The 25,098-nt window shown below is 37.9% G+C and overlaps 1 protein-coding gene across 4 annotated transcripts in view; it reads left to right on the top strand.

The window, feature by feature from the left end:
* The window catches only part of EML4 (EMAP like 4), a 163,499-nt gene that overhangs the window by 129,504 nt on the left and 8,897 nt on the right, over positions 1-25,098 (top strand). For all 4 annotated transcript variants that reach the window (XR_009009919.1, XM_057558212.1, XM_007167109.2 and 1 more), the window contains 6 exons: positions 4,057-4,208; positions 5,298-5,423; positions 5,509-5,640; positions 6,369-6,436; positions 18,867-18,955; positions 20,346-20,443. Coding sequence is in view for 3 of the 4 variants with exons in the window: in XM_057558212.1 (XP_057414195.1) it covers positions 4,057-4,208; positions 5,298-5,423; positions 5,509-5,640; positions 6,369-6,436; positions 18,867-18,955; positions 20,346-20,443 (665 nt within the window). In the remaining variant the exon portion in view is untranslated. The remainder of the gene's footprint in view (positions 1-4,056; positions 4,209-5,297; positions 5,424-5,508; positions 5,641-6,368; positions 6,437-18,866; positions 18,956-20,345; positions 20,444-25,098) is intronic.

The following is a 25,098-nucleotide window of genomic DNA, read 5'->3' as shown; positions in this document are numbered from 1 at the left end:
CAGAATTTTTCTTATATGAAATAATTCATAATTCTTTAAGTGGGGGAGGGGAAGTTGAGAGTATCAACACCACCATTAAAATGTTTATTATTCTGAAATCTTTGCCAAGTTTCTTTAAGAAACTAAGAAACACTACCATTTTACCTGGTCTCCAAATAATCAACATGGACCCATTTGCACGTTGCTAAGAATATAACATAAATTTCAAAGTCTCCCTGATATTTGATTCTATAGTTAAACAGGCACAGAAAGCCCTCCAAAGGATCTTTATTTGGCAGTCAAGGTAAACTTGCTTTTTACGGAAGCTTGTTTCTGCTAGAGTTGAGAAGAAAGGGGAGATTTACAAGTAAGCTTGGATAGACTTGGCCATGATTGTGCCTGGAGGTACAATAGGTTTTTAATACAAGGATAATTATTTTTCTTGGCAGGTATTTCAGACATTATTTGGCTTAAAGTGTCAGAAATATAGACCCATGAGAAGGAAATCTTGGATTATAAATTATTTTGTGGGTAAATACTATCTAAAGCAAGCTTTGGTAACTTGTTTAAATTTAAAGCACAGACATATTTTTAGCTAAATTAATATAGGTCCTCCTCAGGAAATAACTATCCTGGGGTGGTGGGAGGTAGAAAGTGGGTATCTCACCGTGTTGATTACTTATATAGGGTATTTTTATTCTTGATGGAGCATTTGTTCTTCAGTTTTCTATTTTCTAAGATTCCATTTTTCTAGGAAGATCTTAAGTGTTTAACAAGGTATTTGTCATGTTTAGAAGTAGGGAAAACTGAATTAAAAATAGAGAAACTGTATTTCACTTTCCTGCATTCTGATAGAGAGCTATGAAATGCCACACCTCTGCGTTTTGTAATTTCTTACATGGTACCGTGGTACTTTCAGATTACTCTTGTTAATTTGACCATGCATGAGAAAAATAAGCCCTTTGCCCCCACTTTTTCCCCCACTTTTAAATGCCCAAATAAAGCCAGCAATACTCTCAGAAAATTCACATCTCTCAGATGTTCTTACTCTCTTGGTCACATCAGAGCTATGATAGATAATTGGCTGGCTGTCCTACTGGGCACAGTTGTATTGTTCAATGTTTAAAGTATTTTTAGGTGATGAATGTTGATGTGAGCCGAGGCAGTTGACCTGAATAGCAAGTTAGTTGGAGTTCTGCTCCTAGCTTTGCTGAATCAGGCAAGCCCTACTCCAAAGTAGGCAAGCCCGTTCCTTTCTCCCTGCCAAATATACCCATCTATTAAGTATTTGTACCACTAGCAGCCTCACACTGAGTAATTCTGAGAGTCAGCTATAGCATAATTTTTTTTAGGATACCAAAACTCTACAAATTTTAATCTTAACAATGTAATGGCAGCTCAAATAGGTGAGTAAAAATGAACAATCTCAATAACAGCTTTACTGAGATATACTTCACATACCATAAAATTCACCCTTCTAAAATGTACAATTCAGTGATTTTTAATATATTCACAGAGTTGTGCAATCATCACCACTAACTTCAGAATATTTTCATCATCCCAAAAGGAAACACTGTGCCCATTAGGAGTCACTTCCCATTCCTCTCTCTCCTCAGTCCCTAGCAACCGTTTGTCGCTTTTGGTCTCTGTGGATTTGCCTGTGTGGGACAGTTCATATAAATGGAATCATGGAATGTGTAGTCTTTTGTGACTTTTAGTCAAAGCTTAATGTTTTCAAGGTTCATCCATGTTATAGCATGTATTAGTACCTCATTGCTTTTTGTGGCCGAATAATACCACATTTTGTTTATCCATTTAAAGTTGATGAACAATTTTATTAGAAAATGAACAATTTTTTTGCAGGTTTTTGAGGTATAATTGACATATAACATTGTGTAAGTTTAAGGTATACAACAAAATGATTTGATGTATATATTTTTAAATTTTTTTTTTTTACAATTCACATTTTATTTTTAAATACATTTATTTTTTTAAATTTAGTTTTGGCTGTGTTGGGTCTTTGTTGCGGTGTGTGGGCTTCTCATTGCGGTGGCTTCTCTTGTTGTGGAGCATGGGCTCTAGGCACACGGGCTTCAGTAGTTGTGGCACGTGGGCACAGTAGTTGTGGCTCACAGGCTCTAGAGCGCGGGCTCAGTAGTTGTGGCGCTCGGGCTTAGTTGCTCCGCAGCATGTTGGATCTTCCCAGACCAGGGATCGAACCTGTGTCCCCTGCACTGGCAGGCGGATTCTTAACCACTGCCCCACCAGGGAAGCCCCCGATATATGTATATATTTTAAAATGATTGCCACAATAAGTTTAGTTAACATCCATCACCTCATATAGTAGAGGTTTTTCTCTTGTTCTGAGAACTTTTACGATGCACTACCTTAGCAACGTTTTTCAAATACACAATACAGTATTGTTAACTGTAGTCACCATGCTGTACATTAAATTCCCAAAACTTATTTATCTTATAACTGGAAATTTGTACCTTTAACCACCTTCACCCATTTCCCCACTGAACTCTTTTTTTTTTTTTTTTAATTTTTATTTATTTATTTATTTTTGGCTGCATTGGGTCTTCGTTGCTGCTCGCGGGCTTTCTCTAGTTGCAGCGAGTGGGGGCTACTCTTCGTTGTGATGAGCGGGCTTCTCACTGGGGTGGCTTCTCTTGTTGCAGAGCATGGGTGGCTTCTCTTGTTGCAGAGCACGGGCTCTAGGTGCGCAGGCTCAGTAGTTGTGGCGCACGGGCTTAGTTGCTCCGCGTCATGTGGGATCTTCCCGGGCCAGGGATTGAACCTTTGTCCCCTGCATTGGCAGGCAGATTCTTATCCACTGCGCCACCGGGGAAGCCCCCCACTGAACAATTTTTAAACTTGTAATTTTTTCATTTCCAATGGATCTAAGGTGTATTTATTAACTGACTTTGGTCATACTTAAACCAGGTTCTACCTTGCCATTTTGAACCTGGTAACTAATTCTGCAAGCTGTCATCTTCTAAAAAGTTTTTCTCTTACTCTAGCAGCTTCACTAGCTGAATGAAGAGTTTCTCTGAGTAAGGCATCATGAAATCTTATGTTCACCTTTAAGAAAGAGGCTCTGACAATTGCTGAGCCTGCGCGTCTGGAGCCTGTGCTCCACAAGAGAGGCCGCGACAGTGAGAGGCCCACGCACCGCGATGAAGAGTGGCCCCCGCTTGCCGCAGCTAGAGAAAGCCCTTGCACAGAAATGAAGATCCAACACAGCCAAAAATAAAATAATAAATAAATAAATAAAATTTAAAAAAAGAAAGAGGCTCTGATTATATTTTCGTACCTGCCTTGTCCCTTCCTGGGTACTTGTGAAGTGCTGAGGGCATATAAGAAAACTGGGCTGTCATTCAGCTATCACATTGGTGTGGCTGGATCAGTTTTTAAAATACTTTTCTGGTTGGTCAAAAGCCACTGCTGCAAGCTGCCAGTGCCTCTTCTGCCCCACACCTTCCCCAGTATCTCAGCACATAAAAGAGGTTATTATCCCTGACAGAGCAGAAGTCCTCCAGTTCAGCAGTGGTTAAATGTTAAATATTATGACTGTTGCCTCGAGAGGAAATGAAGGCTTTTTTTGCAAACGTAAAAGAACATTGAGTAAAGAGACGTGAGTCCTAGTCACAGCTTTGTCACTAGCTAACTGTGTGGTATTGGCTAAGCCAATTCTATACCTATGTCCTTAGTTCTAAAATCAGAAGAGTAATAATACCTACCCTAACTACCATGTAAGATGATTATAAAAGGTAGTAAAGTTCTGAAGCTAATATACCCTCTGTTGTCTGTGGAATTATCACTGCTTTAGCCTGCCTTTTTGTAAGAATGTATTTTGAAATATTTTCAGAGTAACTGATTATTGACATAAATGCAAAAGATTGTATTAAAGCTTTACTACCTGCCTTGCAGAAGACTTGCTGAAAATAGGTTTCTGATTGTTGAGTCATTCAGCAATCACTCTACAGTTCTGCTAAAGTTTTCTTCCAAAAAGACTCTAAAATCTGATGGAAAATGTTATCACTCATGTTTTTATTTTACTCCTCATCATATTAGGTGTTTATCAGATCAGCAAACAAATCAAAGCTCATGATGGCAGTGTGTTCACACTTTGTCAGATGAGAAATGGTATGTTATTAACTGGAGGCGGGAAAGACAGAAAAATAATTCTGTGGGATCATGATCTGAATCCTGAAAGAGAAATAGAGGTAAGGATGAAAACGGAACATAAAAAATTTTAAATATTAAACCCTTTAAACTCATGTCTTTTGTCCCACATTGAGATAACTTACACTTTTCTGGGAAATTTGGTGCACATTCTTGTCATTTCATTCCCTCAAAATAAACAAAAACAAAAAGGACTATTCACTAAATAAAATAGTTTGAAAGAATAAGAAAAATCAGCAGAATAATTAACTTGCTTATTTATTTCTGAGATTTTTTTTTTAGTGACCCAAAAATATAAGCATATAAATTTAAAATTTAACAGACATTCGTTGAAAACTATATCCTACTCCAAGGTATACAAAATGACCAGCTTAATTTTAAAACTTGAAAATAATAACAATGGGCTTAATGATAATTGCTATTTATCTATGTATGTGTCTGCTTCATTGCATGAACCAAGTGTATCCATAAAACCTGACAGGTATTATGTGCTCAGTGAAAGTTTGTTAATTGAACTGAGATCTCAGGAAGTGAACTGGGTTAAGAATAGTATTTTAGTCAATGATTGCCAGAGCAAAGGCAATTCACTCAGTTTAATATTGCTTCTGTTTGTTGGTGACTTAAATTTTGAATTTATGCTCAGTCTTTTCTACTCATAACATGCTTTGTAGACAAAATCTTCTCTAAAAAAGAGGATTCTGATAGTACTGCTCTTGGGTTTCATTTCCAGGAAGATATATCCCCATATTATAGATAAAGAAATTTGTCTCAGGCTAAATGACTTACCCAAAATAATATAACCAGTAAGTAGCAAAACCAGATCACAGTCTTCATGTGATCTATCAGAACTTACTCCTTTATCCCCTACTCCTAATCCTTAACTCTTGAAATCATATAAAAATATGAATTTAAAATTGAACCAAAGAATGTTGTTAATGCATTATAACTTCTGTGTAATAAAACGTAATTGTCTGAACAAATAATTTATTAGTATAAGATTACCTTATTACTTTCAAATTTGGAATTCTGTCATTTATTACCACATAATTGCATACAGCTATAACTACGGTCTTCAGGTAGTAATTAATGCATGTTAGCATGTGTATGGTGACTTTACAAATTTTTTTTAGGTTCCTGATCAGTATGGAACAATCAGAGCTGTAGCAGAAGGGAAGGCAGATCAATTTTTGGTAGGCACATCACGAAACTTTATTTTACGGGGAACGTTTAACGATGGCTTCCAAATAGAAGTACAGGTAAGCTGTATGATTTTAACCATTAACTGAGTATTTTTGATGATACCCTTTGCTTCTTATACCAATGGGTGTATTTCATTTTCAGGGTCATACTGATGAGCTTTGGGGTCTTGCCACGCATCCCTTCAAAGATTTGCTCTTGACATGTGCTCAGGACAGACAGGTGTGCATGTGGAACTCGGTGGAACACAGGCTGGAATGGACCAGGCTCGTAGATGTGAGTAAAGCAGAATGTGATTATAATCTCTCCACAGAATCTCCCTAAAATGGCAGATGGTAGCCGCAAAGCAAATAGGACTCAGCATTGGTTAAAACCAAGTGTATTTCTATAGTTCAGTAAAGGGGAAGGGGCAGAGGGAGAGTGTTTAGTCACAAAGTACATGAACCCACTCCAAAGCAGCAAATTAACGGGACAGAAGCTCAGTTTTTCTGTCAGGTTCAGTAGTAAAAATAAAAAATATTTCACATCTTTATGGAGTATTAATTGTTATGGATATGTTTGGGTCTCTGGTGGTGGTGCAGTTGGGTTCAGTAAGTACTGCCCACTAACAGATTCTGCTCTCTTCTTTTTGAGTTGGTCTCTTACTGTGTTTTCTCCCTACCCCACCCAGATTTCCACCTTTTCTAGCCTAAAAGGTGTATACACGTTCTTTGCAGACTCTAAAGAACTGTACAAATGTTTGTTATTATCCTTATTATTGTTCCACTGCCTAGCCACAAGCTGGTGGTCCTTCCCCCTCACCACTCTGCCAGCATGTCCCCTTCCTGCTCTGAAATCCTTTTTCCTCTGAAGTCCATGTGGTATTACCATTGGCTACAGTAAAGTTGATTGAGATTCCATGTTTATGTGAAACAAGTTATTTTCAAATATGTTTTGCCACTGCTCCCATAGATCTAGGGAGACTTTCTCATGTACTCCCCAACAGTTGTCTGTCTCTCTTCTAGGAACCAGGACACTGTGCAGATTTTCATCCAAGTGGCACAGTGGTGGCCATAGGAACGCACTCAGGCAGGTAGGGTCTTTAAGGGAAATGTGAGCTGAGTAATCTAAGTGGTGGGATGTTTAACCCTTATTCAGGAATGTTCTCTATCTGATCTGGAAAATTAATCTTTTAAGTGGCACAGTTTTATGCTTTTTGTTCTTTTCTGTTATGTATACCCATTTAATCATTCAATAATTATTTGAGCACCTACCATTTGTTAGACACTATTATGGGTGTTCAGGCTACATCAGAGTGCAAAGCAAAAATCCCTGCCCTTGTGGAGCCCACATTTTAGTGTGTGTCAGGGGTAGAGGCAGAATGAAAAATAAGCATTATAACTAATTAAGTTAGCAAATGAAGAGCTATGGTGGGGGAGGGTTGAGCATAGGAAGAGGGATCTGGAAGGGGTGCAGTTGCAAAACGATAAATAGGGAGGTCAGAATAGTCTTCATTAAGGAAGGTGACAGTTCAGCAGACTTGACCTCCTTTGTGAAATTTTCTGTGGTATCGAAAATTTCTCTCCTCGTTCGTTATCTTTTAGGGAAGGAAATTGAACCTGAAATAACCCAGTTGAGCTTTTGTTTGTGCTATAGCTTTTTTCTTTTTTAAATGCTACACAGGTAGATAATAAAGGTATGTTTCCTGAAATCATTATTAATTACTTATCTTTGCAGACATTGTATAGTACCTTTCCAAGGTTATTAGGTAATATATATTTATTATCTGTATTTTTTAATTGAGTCCTTTTTATTGCCTCTGCTGGTAAGTAGCCCTCATCACAAATAACTTAATTTCTTTTTTAAAGAGGCAGAGGAAAAAAATAAAGTCAATTTTCAAAAGTTAAACCCATAGAAAATGTGGAATGCTGATTTCTAATAAGGTGAAAATATTGTGAACACACTTATATAAATATTTTTATTTATGTAACAAATATTTCAAATCAGCCAGTTTATTTAATTCTAACTAAATTTAACAATGTAGAGTTTTTTTGTAGCAAGTTTTCCCCTTTGGCTGTTGGATACAAATTAATACCTCTAGAAAGTCAAAACATATTCAAAATCCTCCTCATATATAGTGCTCAGAATCATGGAAAAACAGATCTTTAAGGTAAAGATAAACTTTGAAATGTGGACATGTAACTAGAGGTGCTATTTGAGTGGTTCTGAAATAGTGGAATTTTAGAATTAGGCTGCTTGGGAGAGTAATTGGTGATAACTTGCAAATATAGACGGCTTTACTATCTCAGATTTTCCCAAAATACATGTCAGTAATAGATTATTACTTGGACTAAACAGGCATATGGCAGGTCAGATCTATTTTGGGGGCAGCTGAACAAATATCACAAATGCTAAAATCAATGAAATAGTAAGAGTAAGAGCTACCATGTATTCAGTATCTGATGACAGACCTTGTACTAAATTCTTTTCATATAGTACTTTAAGTCTTCACAAGAATGCAACAAAATGTTCATTAATATCTCCTTTGCACAAACAGGAAACCAAGATCCATAGAGGTTCAATCACTTGTGATTGAGCTGGGATTTAACTCAGGTTCTATATAGTTCCAAAGCTTGTCTCTTTCCACTACTCCACCAGTACTCTTTGAGATGTGCTTATCGTGTTTGTAGCATTACTTAGAAATATTATAAGGAAAGTGTATCTTTGAAGGTTAAATCACTGGCTGACATAGTGTTTTAAAAGCATTTACTGTGTATAAGAAGGAGTTAAACACCAAGTGAAGTAGTAAGGGCTAGAAGGACTTGAATCATTAAGACTCACCACTTCATTGGATGAATGTACAATATGTACATACACATAAATACAGTTTGCCCCAATTTGTAAGGAAAAAACTGACCTGATTAAATGCACTGAAGTTACTTTCTAACATTTAGTGTTACTGTGAAGTCATCATTAACAAGCTTAACAGGAAAAGTCACTTAATTTAAGTGACTTAAGCTAAAGCTAAGCCAATTGTTTCCTCTTGGAGTTGTGAGTAGAAAACACCTTATGAATGAGAGTGATATGATAACTAAATAAAAAGTGGAAAAAATCCTTTCTGGTGTGGAGTTGGGGATTATTTAAAATCTAGGGGAGATGTAGTTATCAGTGTTCATTTTATACTTAATTCCTGTCTTTGGTTTCACATCTGGTTAGTCTGTTGTTTCTTAGAGAACTTTCTCCTTTATTATTTTTTACATGGATCTGTGAATATGTGGCTGTACTGTCTAAAACAGAAAATTCCTCAATGTAGCCATTCAGATTATTATCACTGACCCTAAGCCTGAAAAAAGTCACACTTAGGGCAAGGATTTTTGTTGTTGTTGTTGTTAGTTTAATACAACATGTGTCCAAATTGTTCATGATCCAGAAAAGGTGACTAGCAAAATGTTTAAAGATGTCTTCCTGTCCATATGTAGAAATCTTCTACTTCTTGTAGTCAAGAAGTAAGGGCTTCCCTGGTGGCACAGTGGTTAAGAATCCTCCTGCCAATGCAGGGGACACGGGTTCGAGCCCTGGTCCGGGAAGATCCCACATGCCGCGGAGCAGCTAAGCCCGTGTGTCACAACTACTGAGCCTGTGCTCTAGAGCCCACGAGCCACAACTACTGAGCCCATGTACCACAACTACTGAAGCCCGTGTGCCTAGAGCCCGTGTTCCGCAACAAGAGAAGCCACCACGATGAGAAGCCCGTGCACCGCAACAAAGAGTAGCCCCTGCTCGCCGCAACTAGAGAAAGCCCGCGTGCAGCAACGAAGACCCAATGCAGCCAAAAATAAATGAATAAATTAATTAATTTTAAAAAATTAAAAGGAAGTAAGCACAAGTGTGAATAAATTATCACAGTGATTTAAAAAAATTATCATTTTAAAAGAATATGTTACTAATATTTCTAAGGGGAGAAAATTCAATGCATGGCCCTAAGTGGACATAGTACTTCCTTAACATTGCTAATCCTCATATAGTAAGGAGTCTTTTTAACAGCTTTATTGAGATATCATTCATGTATCATAAAATTGACCCATTTACAGTATACAATTCAGTAGTTTTTAAGACGTTCACAGAGTTGTGCAACCTTCATCACAAGCTAATTTCAGAACACTGTCATTAACCCAAAAAGAATTCCTGTACCCGTTAGCAGTCACTCCTCATTGCTCCCACCCGCTTCCAGCCCTGAGTAACTGATCTACTTTCTGTTTCTATAGGTTTGCCTATTCTGGACATTTCATATAAATAGAATTATATAATATGTGGTCATTTGTGACTAGTTTCTTTCACTTAACATAATGTTTTGAAGGTTCATCCATGTTGTATAGCATGTGTCAGCATTTCATTCCCTTTGTCACCAAATATTCCATTGTGTGGATATACCTCAAATAACCACTTGAGTTATAGTCATACATAAGTTTTTATATGGACATATGTCTTCAGTTCTCTTGGGTATATACCAAGGAGTAGAATTAACTATGTTTAACATTTGAGGAGCTTCCAAATTGTTTTCCACAACAGCTACACCATTTTACAATTCTACCAGTAAAGTATGAGGGTTCCAATTTCTCCATATCATCACCAACCCTTGTTATTGCCTGTGTTTTGATTATAGCCATCCTAGTGGCCGTGAAGCACTTTTTCATTGTGGTTTTGATTTGCATTTCTCTGATGGCTAATGATGTTGAGTATCTTTTTTATGTGTTTATTGGCCACTTGTGTAGCCTCTTTAGAGAAATGTCTATTCATATCCTGTGCTCATGTTTGAATTGATTTGTCTTTTTATTGTTGAGTTGTAAGAGCTCTTTATATATTCTGGACACAGTACCTCATCAGATACATGATTTGCAAATATTTTCTCTCATTCCAAGGGTTGTCTTTTCACTTTCTTGATGGTAACATTTGTTGCACTAAAGTTTTAAATAAAAATTATATAATTTATATAAATTTACTATATAAAAATATAGTCCCATTTATCTATTCTTCCTCTGTCTCTTGGTCTTCAGGATTTACTCCTATGGTTTTTTCTAAGAATTTTATAGTTTTAGCTCTTACGTTTAAGTCTGTGATTCATTTTGAGTTCATCTTTGTATATGATGTGAGCTAATCTTTGTATAGATATCCAGCGTCATTCTTTTGCACGTGGATATCCAGTTGTTACAACACTATTTGTTGAAAAGACTTTTCTTTCTGCAGTGAATCGTATTGACACCCTTGTCAAAAATCAATTGACCATAAACATACAGGTTTCTATCTGGACTCTCAGTTATATTCCATTGATCTCTCTGTCCATCCTATGCCAGTACCACAGTCTTGATTATTAGAGCTTTGCAGTACGTTTTGAAATCGGGAAATGTGAGTCCTCCAACTTTGTTCTTTTTCAAGGAGGTTTTGGCTATTCAGGATCCCTTGAATTCTACATGAATTTTAAGATCAACGTGTCAATTTCTACAAAGAAGCCAGCTGGCATTTTGATAAGGATTGTTTTTTCTCTTTATAGATCAATTTGGGAATGTCACTATTTTAACAGTTTAAGCCTTCCAGTTTATGAACAGGAGATGTTTTACATTTATTTAGGTCTTCAGTTTTTTTCAAAGATGTTTTTAGGGTACAAATTTGCACATTTGTTAAATTACACCTAAGTATTTCATTTTTTTGGTGCCATTTTAAATGAAATTGCTTTCTCATTTTCATTTTCAGAATATTCATTGCTGGTATATGTAAATACAACTACCTTTTATATATTGATCTTTTATCTTGCACCTTTGCTGACCTATTTTCTTAGTAATAGTTTTTTTAGTGGATTCCTCAGGATTTTCTGCATACAAGATCATGTAATCTGCAATATAGTTTTCTTCCTTTCCAGTCTGAATTGTTTTTTCTTTTTCTTGCCTAATTGTCCTGACTAGAACCTCCAGTATAATATTGAATAGAAATGGCAAGAGTGGTCATCCTGATCTTGTTCTCTATTTTAGAGGGAAAGCATTCAGCCTTTCACCATTAAGTATAATGTTAGTTGTGGGTTTTTCAGATGCCCTTTATCCTATTGACGAATTTTCTTTCTGTTGTTGAGAATTTTTAATCATGAAAGAGTGTTGGGTTTTTCAGCTGCCTTTTCCAGTCTATTGAAATAACATGGTTTTTGTCCTTTATTAATATGGAGTATTACATTAATTGATTTTCAAATGTCTAATCAACCTTGTGTTCCAGACATAAATCCTACTTGGTCATGGCATATAATTCTTTTTATATGTTACTGGATTCAGTGTGTTAGTATTTTGTTGAAGATTTTTTTCATCTATATTGTTGAGGTACATTGGTCTGTAGTTTTCTTGTGATGTCTTTGGTTTTGCCAGGGTGATACTGGGACTTCAATAAGGCTTTAAATAAGACCTGATACCTCCTAAACCGAAATGAAGCCTTAAGGCATACAAATGGATAAAAATTAGTATACACTGGTAATTGTTAATCATTAGTTATCAAAATTTTAGATTTGTTGAACCACTGACTATATAAGCCATTTAATTAATAAATTGCACTTAGGCATACCACACATTTTCAAATATAACATTCTCCAATTTTTTTAAATTTGTGTTTCTTGATGGAATTTAAAGTTCTTCATGAAGCTCACAATACATGTGAACCTGAACCGTTATGAATTTGAGAGTTTATAATCTCTGAATTATTGGTAAAATACATTCTGCTTGATTTGTCCAGGACCCCAATTAATCATCCTTTCCCTTCCTTTTTTTAATAAATATTTATTTTTATTTTTTTAAATTAATTTATTTATTTTTTGGCTGCATTGGGTCCTTGTTGCTGCACATGGGCTTCCTCTAGTTGAGGCGAGCGGGGGCTACTCTTCGTTGCGGAACGTGGGCTTCTCATTGCTTTGGCTTCTCTTACTGTGGAGCACGGGCTTCAGTAGCTGTGGCATGCGGGCTCTAGAGCGCAGGCTCAGTAGTTGTGGCACACGGGCTTAGTTGCCCCGTGGCATGTGGGATCTTCCTGGACCAGGGATTGAACCCGTGTCCCCTGCATTGGCAGGCAGATTCTCAACCACTGCGCCACTAGGGAAGTCCCTCCCTTCCTTTTTTTTGAAACTAGTTTCTCAAAAGGCACTTAATCTTTATACCACTTGCAGGCCTTAGAGAAACCACAAATATATTTGCCATCCCATCAGGATGTCAGGTGTCAGCTCAGACAAAATTCCCCAAGCATTTTGCACAGAACTTTACTCTTTTCCTGGTTGGACCCATTTCTATTTCTAAACCACCATACACTATTTAAGAAAGGAGTTTTTGCCATAGTCATTTTTTTTTTTTAATTTATTTTATTTATTTATTTATTTATTTATTTTTGGCTGTGCTGGGTCTTCGGTTCGTGCGAGGGCTTTCTCTAGTTGCGGCAAGCGGGGGCCACTCTTCATCGCGGTGCGGGGACCGCTCTTCATCGCGGTGCGCGGGCCTTTCACTATCGCGGCCCCTCCCGTTGCGGGGCACAGGCTCCAGACGCGCAGGCTCAGCAGCTGTGGCCCACGGGCCCAGCTGTGGCCCACGGGCCCAGCTGCTCCGCGGCATGTGGGATCCCCCCAGACCAGGGCTCGAACCCGCGTCTCCCGCATTAGCAGGCAGATTCTCAACCACTGCGCCACCAGGGAAGCCCTGCCATAGTCATTTTATAGGCTGGTAAATGGAGGTGAGACACCTAGAGTTAGGGAAATCAATAGACTTGAAATGATGGTAGGGAGAATAAAAAGCAAAGATTAAAGTTCAAATTGTTTCAAAGAAAGAAATCCGTGGACTTGAGTCAGTATATAAAACATACTATATATAACCATATTGGAATGGAAAGGGGAGAGGGCAGACTGAGAGAGGTGACTTCAAAAGAGACCCCCAAAGTTTCTGATTTATAGTGACAGCTTTGACAAGGAAGAGCAAGCTGGGAAAATGCACCTGGTGGGCAGGAAGGTAAAAAATTTGATTTAGTTTTCGATGTGGAATCACAGAACGTTAGACCTGGAGAGACTTAAGTGATCCAGCTCCACTCATCTTTTTTTTTTTGAATTTTTTATACAATTTTTAAAGGTTAGTTTTGATGATGACTGTAACCTTGGCAAACCAGCAATGTAGCTGAAGTACTGTTATCAAATTCTACTGTTGACTAGAAAGGTTCTGAGTGTAAGAAATGCTCCTTTAGCTCAAAAGGGAGATGTCGAAGACATATTAGCACTAGCTGAGACTTTATTCTTAGACATAATTAAGAGAAAACTTCTAATTAGAAAAGAATAGCTTGTTTCCCTCTGTGATTTGATGGTGCTGAACTTGGCCCATCAGTACTCCTGAGCTCATTTCCCATGTGTACAGTGTCTTTGAACTCTATCAGCATGAATCTCCCTGAGTTCTGCCTTGTTATAATTGCAGTTCGGAGTCACTCTGTGCTCCTACAAGTTGTAAAGCACTAGATGCAGTGAGTGGCACAAAGAAGTATTATATAAGACATGGTCCCTACCCCAAGTAGCTTATAACCTAATTAGATACTACATAAAAAGATACAGAGCATGTCATATCAGTAGTTTAGTATTACTTGCATAAACAGGCAGTAATGCTTGAAGATCAACAGAGAAATTACTGTGAGCCTGGGTGGTCAGAGAACACTTCACAGAGGAGATGGGATTGGTCCTGCCTTGATGGAGTTCTGAGATTTCGAAGAGGCAGTGAAGAGTTAGGAGCTTATATCAAGCAGGAGGAATGGATTTGAGCAAACACAAGAAACTATGAGCTAACTGGACTAGAACGTTCCTAAAGGCGTGTTGATTGCTAAACAGTGGAATCCAAACTTGTTTAGCCTGGCCTTTAAAGCCCATTAAAAATCTTTCCCCTCACCATTCCAGCGAGAATGGTTAAGTCGTTGTCCTTCAGATACACCTCAGCCCTTTTTGTAGTTTCTTACCTATCCCTCTCCACCTGTTTATGTCCCACCTCTCCTTGCCACATTTGATGTGATGAAATCCAAGACCACCCACGTCCTCAGTGATTACTCCCTGCTCTGAAACCTCATAATCCTTAACTTGTGTCATTCATTTTACTTTAAACTATTTACCACTTTATGAACTCACTCTGTCTCCCCGGTTGGGTTATAAACGCCAGTTCTGCCCCCTTTGCTGACTTCTTTCTTCTCTAGATCCTGAATGTTAGTGTATCTCAGGCAGAGAGAGCACTTTCCATGGGATCACACCCTTCCCTGGTGTGATGTAGTGAAAAGCACAAGGGCTAGAAGCTTTATCCCGGCTCTGCCACTAACTAGTTGGTTGATGACTGGCCAAGTGTTTTGACATCGTGGGATTTCAGTGTTCTTATTTGTAAAATAAGAGGGTTGAATTGGGCTTTTCTTTCCCCTGATTTTGACTTTATGTTTTTCCGATTATAAAAGCCACATTCCTATTCTTATAAGGAGAAGCTTCATAAAAGCAGTTGGGAAAAAGTTACAAACCTGCCACCCAGAGGATACACTTTATATTATGATGAATATTTTTTTTTTACTTGATTTTTATTTATTTATTTATTTATTTATTTATTTATTTATTTATTTATTTATTTTTGGCTGTGTTGGGTCTTCGGTTCGTGCGAGGGCTTTTCCAGTTGCGGCAAGCGGGGGCCACTCTTCATCGCGGTGCGCGGGCCTTTCTCTATCGCGGCCCCTCCCGTCGCGGGGCACAGGCTCCAGACGCGCAGGCTCAGCAATTGTGGCTCACGGGCCCAGCTGCTCCGTGGCATGTGGGATCTTCCCAGACCAGGGCTCGAACCCGTGTCCCCTGCATTAGCAGGCAGATTCTCAACCACTGCGCCACCAGGGAAGCCCCTGATGAATATTTTTTAACTCATATTATGAACACATATATATTCATTTAGGGACTGTAAAGTATGATACTTTCCAGCTCTGAAATCTTATGATTCTCTTTTTGCCACTAAAGAAATCAGTAAGTGTCTTTTTTAAAAAGTCATCTAGTTAATGGTGGTACTGTGTGTGGGTACTTGACTCACAAGTCAGATTAGTTTAAATATATGGCCGAAGATTTCCCATCTCTGATGCTGAGCAGTTACATTTAGAAAGATTCTTTAAGTCCTTTAGGCCCTATAGAGCCCCATAATGATGCCAAATTACCATAAAGCAGAAGCTTGGTTTCAATGTATATACTCTAGACTAGAATGAGAATGCAATTGAGCACAGTGAAAACTTAATACTTATTTCTAGAAAATTCCCTTTGCTAAAGGATTTGTTATCCTCTCCATACTTCTGTTAAGGATAGAGGTCCTGAGCCAGAAAGTCTTTTCTCAAGGCAGAACGTAATTCATGCAGTGAAAAGGGTGGGAGCTTTAAAATTATTGCTGGGGATCCATATGGAAGTTGTATACTTTTAACAGCAAAGTTATTATTACTAAAAATTACTTGCCAAAAGTGGAAGAATTAATCTCTGATATGTAATTAAAGAAATAGAAAAAGTAGGTAGGGTTTTGTTGTTGGTTTTTTTTTTCTTTTTTGAGAGCTGCCATCTCTAACCAGTAAATGACTCAGAGTTTTAGGTTTCTACATATTATACCAACAGACATTCTGGGTTTTTTCATTACTTTTTTTTTTTTTTTGGCTGACTGTGCGGTGTGCAGGATCTTAGTTCCCCAACCAGGGATTGAACCCGTGCCCCCTGCAGTGGAAGCACAGAGTCCTAACCACTGGACCTCCAGGGAATTCCCTTTTTTATTACTTTTAAAGGGAGTTTTCAAAGAGATAAAATTGTTTGCAGTTTCCCTAGGAAGATTAAACTGAACTGGAAATAGTATCAGTTGAGGCTTCTCCAAAATAAAAATTGGTAATTTTAAATGCCTAAAAAAGTATAGTAAAGTTTCTATAAACTCATTAAAAACTTGAAACCTCATATCTACAGAGCGGTGCTGTGTCTCAGTGTTCTTTAGGTATGTCTTTTCACTCCACGTTGGAATATTTTGTTCCCTTACTCTGAAAAGGTGGTTCACTTGGCATCAGCTTTGGCATTTCTTGGCTCTAGGAGTTCCATGGTGGCAGCCATAAAAATTGATTAATGAATTACATTCTCAGAAGAAACCTATGATCTGTGGGTGCTGTCCAGTTGCAATAAGATATGTTCTTTATGCACCTTTTGAAGTGGAAATGATCAAACATTCAGCGCAGGGCTTCAAAGTGCCAGTTACCTGCTGATTGGCTTTTTTTTTTTTAATATTTCTCCTGGATTTTATTTATTTATTTATTTATTTATTTATTTATTTATTTATTTATGACTGTGTTGGGTCTTCATTTCTGTGCGAGGGCTTCCTCTAGTTGTGGCAAGTGGGGGCCACTCTTCATCGCGGTGCGCGGGCCTCTCACCATCGTGGCCTCTCTTGTTGCGGAGCACAGGCTCCAGATGCGTAGGCTCAGTAGTTGTGGCTCACGGGCGCAGTTGCTCCGCGGCATGTGGGATCGTCCCAGACCAGGGCTCGAACCCGTGTCCCCTGCATTGGCAGGCGGATTGTTAACCACTGTGCCACCAGGGAAGCCCTGATTGGCTTTTAATAAACTCAGGTATTCACAGATAGAAGCTATTTCTCTTACCCGAGTAAAAGACAGAATTTATGAATTAGGTTAGCTATGTAGAAGTTTCAACCCATAACTCACAAATTACTAATTCATTCATGAACATGTTTAATTAGAAAGAGATTTCAGTGATAGGTAAAGAGTCGGGATCCTTTAGTTTTTTATCTTCTACCTTGAATATACGAAGGCATGTTAAGCAACATCACTAAATATTCTTTTTTTAAAAAATTCTTTTAAGCCCTTTACTGTCTCCTAAAATTTCTTTTTTTTTAAATTTATTTCTTTATTTTTGGCTGTGTTGGGTCTTCATTGCAGCGAGCGAGGTCTACTCTTCATTGTGGTGTGCAGGCTTCTCATTGCAGTGGCTTCTCTTGTTGCGGAGCACGGGCTCTAGGTGCACGGACTTCAGTAGTTGTATTGCGCAGGCCAGTAGTTGTGGCTCGTGGACTTAGTTGCTCTGCGGCATGTGGGATCTTCCCGGACCAGGGCTCGAACCCGTGTCCCCTGCATTGGCAGGTGGATTCTTAACCACTGCGCCACCAGAGAAGCCCTAATACTTCTTTTTATCTGAAGGGATAGTGGTCTCTGTCCAGATATTAGTTATAAAGCTTCAAAATTAAAAGGAACTGTCGTTATGATTGCTCTTACTGAATTTAGTGGTGGAATTTTTCCCATCTGAATAATTAGAAACAAAACTTGCTGCTCTTTTGTCCCATCCAGTTCCATGAGATTAAGAGTGATTTTATTTTTCTACTCTTGTTCCATTCTTGCCACCCCAACCACTTCTTCCTACACACTGCACTGCTGCCACGTAATTCTTGCTAAACCTTTGCATTTGTCACGTTCGAGACTTATCTTCTATTTGTTCATTTGTACGTTCTATAAATGTTTATTTTAGTGCCTGATCTGAGCCAGGCAGTGCTCACCTCCAAACTCCTCCAACTAACTGCGTGTGCTGTCCATAACCTGCCCTCCTCTCCCTTATCTATCCTTTAGTTGTCCTTCCTTAATTCCCAGTCTTTGCTTTGTACCCAGTATCTCACCCTACTCTTCTGAAGCACCGTCTCTTCCTTCAGGTGCTCTTAGAACAGGGTCTGATAAGAGTCACTTATTCTGTAGTTGGATTTAAGTCATTGTTTTACCTGTCAAGAGGCTTTTTACATTTTGACTTTTCCTGTAAATGTGAATGAAGAACTGTTTTTCAAAGAACTTAGAGCTTGCATGTGCAGGTATTGGGGGTACTGGAGAGGAGGAGTGCCCCCTGCTGGTCCCTTTGAACTCTCACCAAATGAATGGCCCTCTGCCTTTCCCTCCCACCATCATACTGTCCGTGCTCCTTCCCACCTCCATGGCAGTGCAGCTGTCACTCCTCCTGCCTCAACTGTCTCTACTTCTTTCCCTCAACATTCAGCTCAACTCATATTCTACATCCTCCCTAAAGGTTTTTCTCTGTCTGCTATTCATTTCCCTTCTGTGAGTTCTTCTGCTATATGTAGTCACCATCGGTGAGATTGGCACTTAATCGTTCTTTGTTTTAATTGGCTCATTTCCTTTTTCCTGGCTCTAGTGTAATCTTCAAGAACACTGATAATCCTGTCATTTTCTATTTGGACAGTGCCTCGCAAAGAGATACCATTGGCATTCAGTGAATACCTAAATAGAAATGAGAACATGCCTAGGCCCGTATAAGTATATGTATATTGTATCTCGCAACATTTTGCACTCATCCTTCGTTAGAAAAGGGAAACATGTCCAGCTTAAGGGCATTATTAGAATTTCTTTATTAAAAGGAAGAAAAAGTCAGCAACCTTTTTTTTTCTATAAATGCTAATATCTGAGAAAATTTTTGATTTTTTACTTCTTAACAGGTGGTTTGTTCTGGATGCAGAAACCAGAGATCTAGTTTCTATCCACACAGACGGGAATGAACAGCTCTCTGTGATGCGCTACTCATTAGGTAGGCAGATTTACTCCCACTCCTGGCATTTACAGCATTTCTCTGTAATTGCATACTTTCACTTCCAGTAAAGCTGACTACTTTTTTCTCTACTTTCTGGAGTTGTTAAGTATTGAATATGTTTCCCCCAACATTAGATTAAATTCTGCTGCAGGAAACAGCAAAAGATCTGCTAAAGTTAAACAACATTCTAAATCATCAAGCAAACATAAATTTAGAACAAACTGTTACAACTGCATTTGCAATTGAAAACAGAATACAGTGCAATCAAATCCCATTTTTTTGGAACTACAAATACTTAGAACTTTGAATAGGTACTGTATTAGGCTGAATGTTAATCTATTTAGCAACCTTTTCTTTGTATATAAGATAATAGAAAATAAATTATAATAATATTCAAAATATACAAATTTTATAGGCCCTTCAAGTGCTTTAAAATCTAGTTTGATTTTTACTGGTTACATAGTAATGATTGGTCTGTTAATTAGATAAAATACTCAGCAACTGATGAATTTGATCAATTCGTTTAGCTACTTCTTTTCATACTTTATTCAAAATGTTAATTAAGTTTCCATGATAGTTGGTTCCTTTTTCCTGCTATTAATATGGTTTTGAGCCACATAATTCTTCCCTGGAGTTAGTTCGAGTGACATTTTCTTATATTCAAAAATATATTCCAGTAGTTGTTGGATCAGTGTGGAGTCCAAATGATCTTTTTGATTTCTTCTAAGTCATTTCAGAGGAAGCTCAGAATGCTATTCTCTGTGTTGAACAAGGAAGGAAAAGTATTTGCTTCAAGCTGTAAGCTTGGCAAGAGTTGTCTTGAAGCAGAAAAGGTTTTCTGTCTTGGTTTGGCTTTTTTCAATGCTGTAATAGCAAATAACTACTGCAGATGTAGCATTTAAAACCCAAAGATCAAATGGACTTTATTGACCATCTGTTACGTGGTGAGTACAGTGGTCCTTTGTGAGAGAACATGGTCCTTTCCCAAGAGAATGGACCCTGTAGTTGGAGAGATCATATGTCCTCAGCTGAAATGAGCAATTGTACACTCAGCTTGCCATATGAATACTGTATACTTAGACCCATAAAAGTAGGTTAACCTCCCTAGGGCCAGTCTGTCGCTAACTAGGAGGAGATGAGACTAAGAGAAGAGTCCAAGACCCATGAGCATTTCCAAGAAGGGATTGTGTACTCAACCAGATGACCATTTGGTTTTCAAGTATGTTTAGTGATGGAAGGAGTCATTCATTAAACACCGAAGAATAGTTAAGTTGATGAGATTTAACAACATTTGTAAAATATCATTTGGTGTAGGTCCAGTAAAGTGACAGTAAATAAACCTATCGATGTATTTCTATAATCAACATTTTTTCCTGTTTCATTCCAGATGGCACCTTCCTGGCTGTGGGATCTCATGACAACTTTATTTACCTCTATGTAGTCTCAGAAAATGGAAGAAAGTACAGCAGACATGGAAAGTGCACTGTAAGTAGTGAAGTAAATCTATAAAATTGTTGGAAAATTTTACTTCTGTAAAAAGAGAGTTAAATGTTTACATTGATGTATCACCTTTAAACTTAGCAGATTTAAAATTTAATCTCTATCTTTGAAACTGAAATTACCTGACAGTAGAATCTTGCAGTTCCCTGTATGCTCTAGAAAGGTTTCTCCTTTGATGAGAGTTTAATATTGTTACCTCTCTCTCTCTGACTACTAGTTTTAATGCAGTGTCTTAAATCAAAGCTATTTCCTTAGGAAATCCTTAGAAAATAACGCTTTTTTAAAATGGAGTGAGTCAGAAATGGAAGGGTATCTCTAACATTTTAATCTCAGTGTCCCATGATCCTGCCCATCCTTGACACTCTGCAATTTCCTAGGTGACCTCTCTAGCACTAAACATAATTTATATGGAGATTTGTCTGTATTAAGAGAATTAATAGAAGCATATTTCCTTTAATTTACTGCATTTCTGATTGATTAGTTTATCATTTTAAGATGAAGATTAGATTCAATTCTAGACATAGTGAGTACTTATCTTATGGCAGGCAGTCTGCTAACTAGGGTAATGTTCTAGGCACTGGGGATATACATAAGATTTGCTCATTGTCCTCAAAAAGTACACATTCAAGCTGATAACAGGATGAGAAAGGCAGGAGGTATAGCATAGTGGTTAAGGGCATAAACTTGGGATCAGACTACCTGGATTTTAACTCTTGTTTCACCACCCACAAATGTGACCTTGGGCAAGTTATTTAAACCTTCTACTTCAGTCTTCTCATCTGTAAAGTGAAGATAGTAGTACTTTCTACTTCACTGGATTAAAACAAGTGAAGGCATATAAAATACTTATAATAGTGCTTGGCAAATAAGAAGTACTCAGTATATGTTAACTATGAATTTATAGAAAATGAGGTAGTTTGGTATCTATGTTACCAGTCAATTTAGGATTAGCAAATTACTTGATGAATTAGTGGCACAGATCCTTTAACTGTCTTTTTTTAAAAAATATTTATTTATTTATTTTATTTTTTTTGGCTGCGTCAGGTCTTGGTTGCAGTGTGAGGGCTTCTCTCTAGTTGCGGTACGCAGGCTTCTCTCTAGTTGTGGTGTGCAGGCTTCTCTCTAGTTGTGGCACGTGGGCTCTGTAGTTGCGGCACACAGGCTCTGTAGTTGTGGCACGTGGGCTCAGTTGCCCTGCAGCATGTAAGTTCTTAGTTCCCCTACCAGGGATTGAACCAGCATCCCCAGCATTGGAAGATGGATTCTTAACCACTGGACCACCAGGGAAATCCCCCTTTAACAGTTTTTATCACAAAAGAGTTTTAGGGGAATGAATAAAAGAATGAATTTTTAAAAGTATATACATAAGTAAAACCCAGGCCATCTTCTATTCAGAGAAGAGACTTACTGCTTTTTTTTTTGTTTATTTGCTTTTTGCTTTTTTGGGGGCGGGGTGTATTTTGTACCATGTGCTAAAACCAGCCTATAAACTGATCTACAAGCAACCTTATAGTTTTATAATTTATCCAAAATATTTTTATTTACTTTGACAAAAATTATGAATCAGTATCCATTAATTTATTTAAATACATCTTTTAATCGATTTATTATCTTAATATTTGGGAATAGTAGTATAATAGTGCCTCATTGTACAGCATGATCAAATGAAATATTCCACTGAAAGGAATTTTCAGATTACTTAAGTTTACCCTACCAGGCACCAAATTTTTCTTAATTATTTTTTACCCCAACCTTTTTAAAAAGTCCATGTCTTAATAAACAGAGCATTATCAAATATAATTTAATCTTGTGGAATCATAAAATTTTACAGGTCGCACTATAGCACTTAACTTAGCTCAGCTCTCATTTTACGGATGAAGAGACTGAGTTTCAGAGAAGATAAATGGCTTGTCCTTGGTCACATCTTGACATAGTGGCAGATCTGGGGCCTGAACCCTGTTCTCCTAACTCTTAGTAGAGCAGACTTCCCAAGGTACAAAAAGGCCTCAGATTTTTCAATGTGTATATCAGTGTACTGTGCTTTTAGAGTACAGCAACTGATGCAGAAAGGAAAGAGCAGTGTTGGACACTGGATAATGAGACGACCTTGGAAGTGTTGAGAATTGCCAAGTTTATCAATTGCATGACACTTTGCCTTCTCCAGTTAGGCAGCTTTTATCTTTAGAGCATATGAAGTATTATTATGAAATATCTTCAGGAACTGTTAAAGCTTATAGTACTCTTTGCGGCTGTAATGAAAGGCTCAGCTACTCTGCTTTTCTAATTATCTTCTGTTCTGTGCTTTGCTTCCAGCTCTCACTTCTCCTTGCTGTCTGCTTCCACCAGCTGGTCTTATAGTCTCATATTAACTCCTTTTATCTGTTGTCTGCTATGATACAGGACAGACAAAACTGGGTTAATGCTGGCTCTGCTGCTTACTAGTTTGCAACTTTAGGCAAGTTAATTAACTTCTCTGAGTCTTAATTTTATTATCTTAAAACTGGAGATTATAATAGTTCCTACTTTTATAGGATTGTTGTAAAGATTAAAATGTGGCAACTGGACCTACTCTCAGAGTTCCAGATACAAATGCTGTTTTCTATTTTGTTTCCAATATTTCCTGTTACTAGTTAACATTTAAGTGACCCTATAGCTTCAGAAACATACTGAGCTTAGAACTTTAGGAAGTGTCCCTCTAATAAAGTGTAACCAAGCAGTTGAAACTGTCCCTGAGTGCCAGCGTAATAGCTTTGTGTTTGACTCCAATTCCTGTATACCTTTTAACACTGCTACTCAAAGATCTTAGCCCAGGAGATGGAGTGTAATGAAGTTGCAGTGATATACTAAAAAGCATTACAAAGTCTGTTAGAATAGGCAAGAAGTGCTGGTAAAATAAGTGTTTTTTGGTCAGGATTTTGGTGAATGAAAATATATATAAAGAAGAGAAGAGTAAAAGACTTTTAAAACTGTCTACCTAGAAATCTCCAAGAAAATTACCCATAAAACTAATGCAGTAGGTATTTCAATATTACCATAACAGTTAGGAATTATATTGCAATACTTGGTGGCTTCAACAAATGAGGGATGTGTTCCCATTTAAAAGAAGTCATCAGGGACTCCGGGTCCTTCTTTCTTTCTACTCCATCATCCTCAATAAGGTGCTGCTGGAATTCCCGTCATCCCGTCCTAGTTCTAGGGGGACAGAACAAGGGGGAAAAAGACACTCTTCCTCCTAAGTCGATTTTTAAAGTTTTCCTGGAAGCCCCACTCAGTGACTTCTGCCACCCATAGCTGCAAAAGAGATTAGGAAATAACAGTGTTTTAGCTGGGCACTTAAGAGAATGTGGAATGGATAAACTATGCTCTACAGATCTACAGTCTAAAGATCGGATTGGGTAGGCTACACTCTACAGTCTACACTCTAAAGGTCAGCTTTCTCTCACACCAGCAAAGCACGTCAAAAATGTGATGGGAAAAAAATCCTAATTGCAGTAGTAACAAAAACTGTAGATGCTTTGAGAATAGACCTAGCAAGAAAAGCACAGGAAGCTATGTGAAACATGGCTGAAACACAAACTAAGAAATGAAAAAATAGACATAACATATTTCTAGAAGAAAAGACTTCATAAACATGTCTGTTCTCTACAAACTATTCTCTAAATTTGATGCACTTACTTAAATTTTCAGCACAGTGTTTATGAGCTTGATAAAATGGTTCTGAAGTTCATTTGAAATTTTCCTCATACCACGAACTATCACAGTTGGCTGGGAATAGGCAGATAGACTAATGGAATAGAAAAGAGAGTCCAAAAACAAATCTCTGTTTATATGGAAATTTACTAGATAATAAAAGGTATTTCAAATCAGTAGAGAGACAATGGACTCTTCTCAGCCTGCATTGTCCAGCATCACAGCTACTAACCACAACTTTGTTTACGAAATTAAATACAATTCAGTTTCCTGGGAGCACTGGCCACATTTTGAGTACTCAGAAGCCACAGATGGCTAGTTACTTCTGCATTGGACTGTGCAGATACACATTTTCATCACTGCAGAAAGGTCCATTGGATGTCACTGCCCTAGAGGGTGAGGGGACACCCGGATACCTACTTAGGAAAAAAGTTAGCGCCCTAACTCAAGGCCTCGGTACTTGTTTGAAAACTCCTCAGGTAATATTAATATACAGCCACGGTTGCAAACCACTGAGGCACATGATGACCTTCCATGTGATTAACAAAGATTCAGCTGAGATATTTCTTATTTTTCCAGAGTTATTCTTAGGCACCATCACTTGTGATTGTTATTGTGGTTACACCATTCAGCTGCTTAAAGGCAGTGATGAAAGTACCAGCTTAAGAGTACTCTCCTGTTTCTGTTCAGCGAGGTGTACTTTTTGCTCCCAACTGTGTCTGTGCCTGTGGGGTGACGTTTAAGGGTGTTTTCCCCCAAGTCTTGTATGTACCCTTCGTGGCCTAAGAGTTGGGTGAGACAAGGACACTCTGAGGTGGTTCTGGGAAGGCAGCACCATAGACTCCCGACAGACAGTTGCATCTAATCTTTTCTTTGCTTATTTATTGGACTCCATATCAGCGAAAAAATACTCACTTTGTATTCCAATATAAATTGATAACTTCCCCCAA

This window comes from Balaenoptera acutorostrata, chromosome 12, assembly GCF_949987535.1.
Source record: "Balaenoptera acutorostrata chromosome 12, mBalAcu1.1, whole genome shotgun sequence".
Lineage (NCBI taxonomy): Eukaryota > Metazoa > Chordata > Mammalia > Artiodactyla > Balaenopteridae > Balaenoptera > Balaenoptera acutorostrata.
The sequence above is the reverse complement of the archived record's forward strand: the minus strand, read 5'-3'. Positions and strand labels throughout refer to the sequence as shown.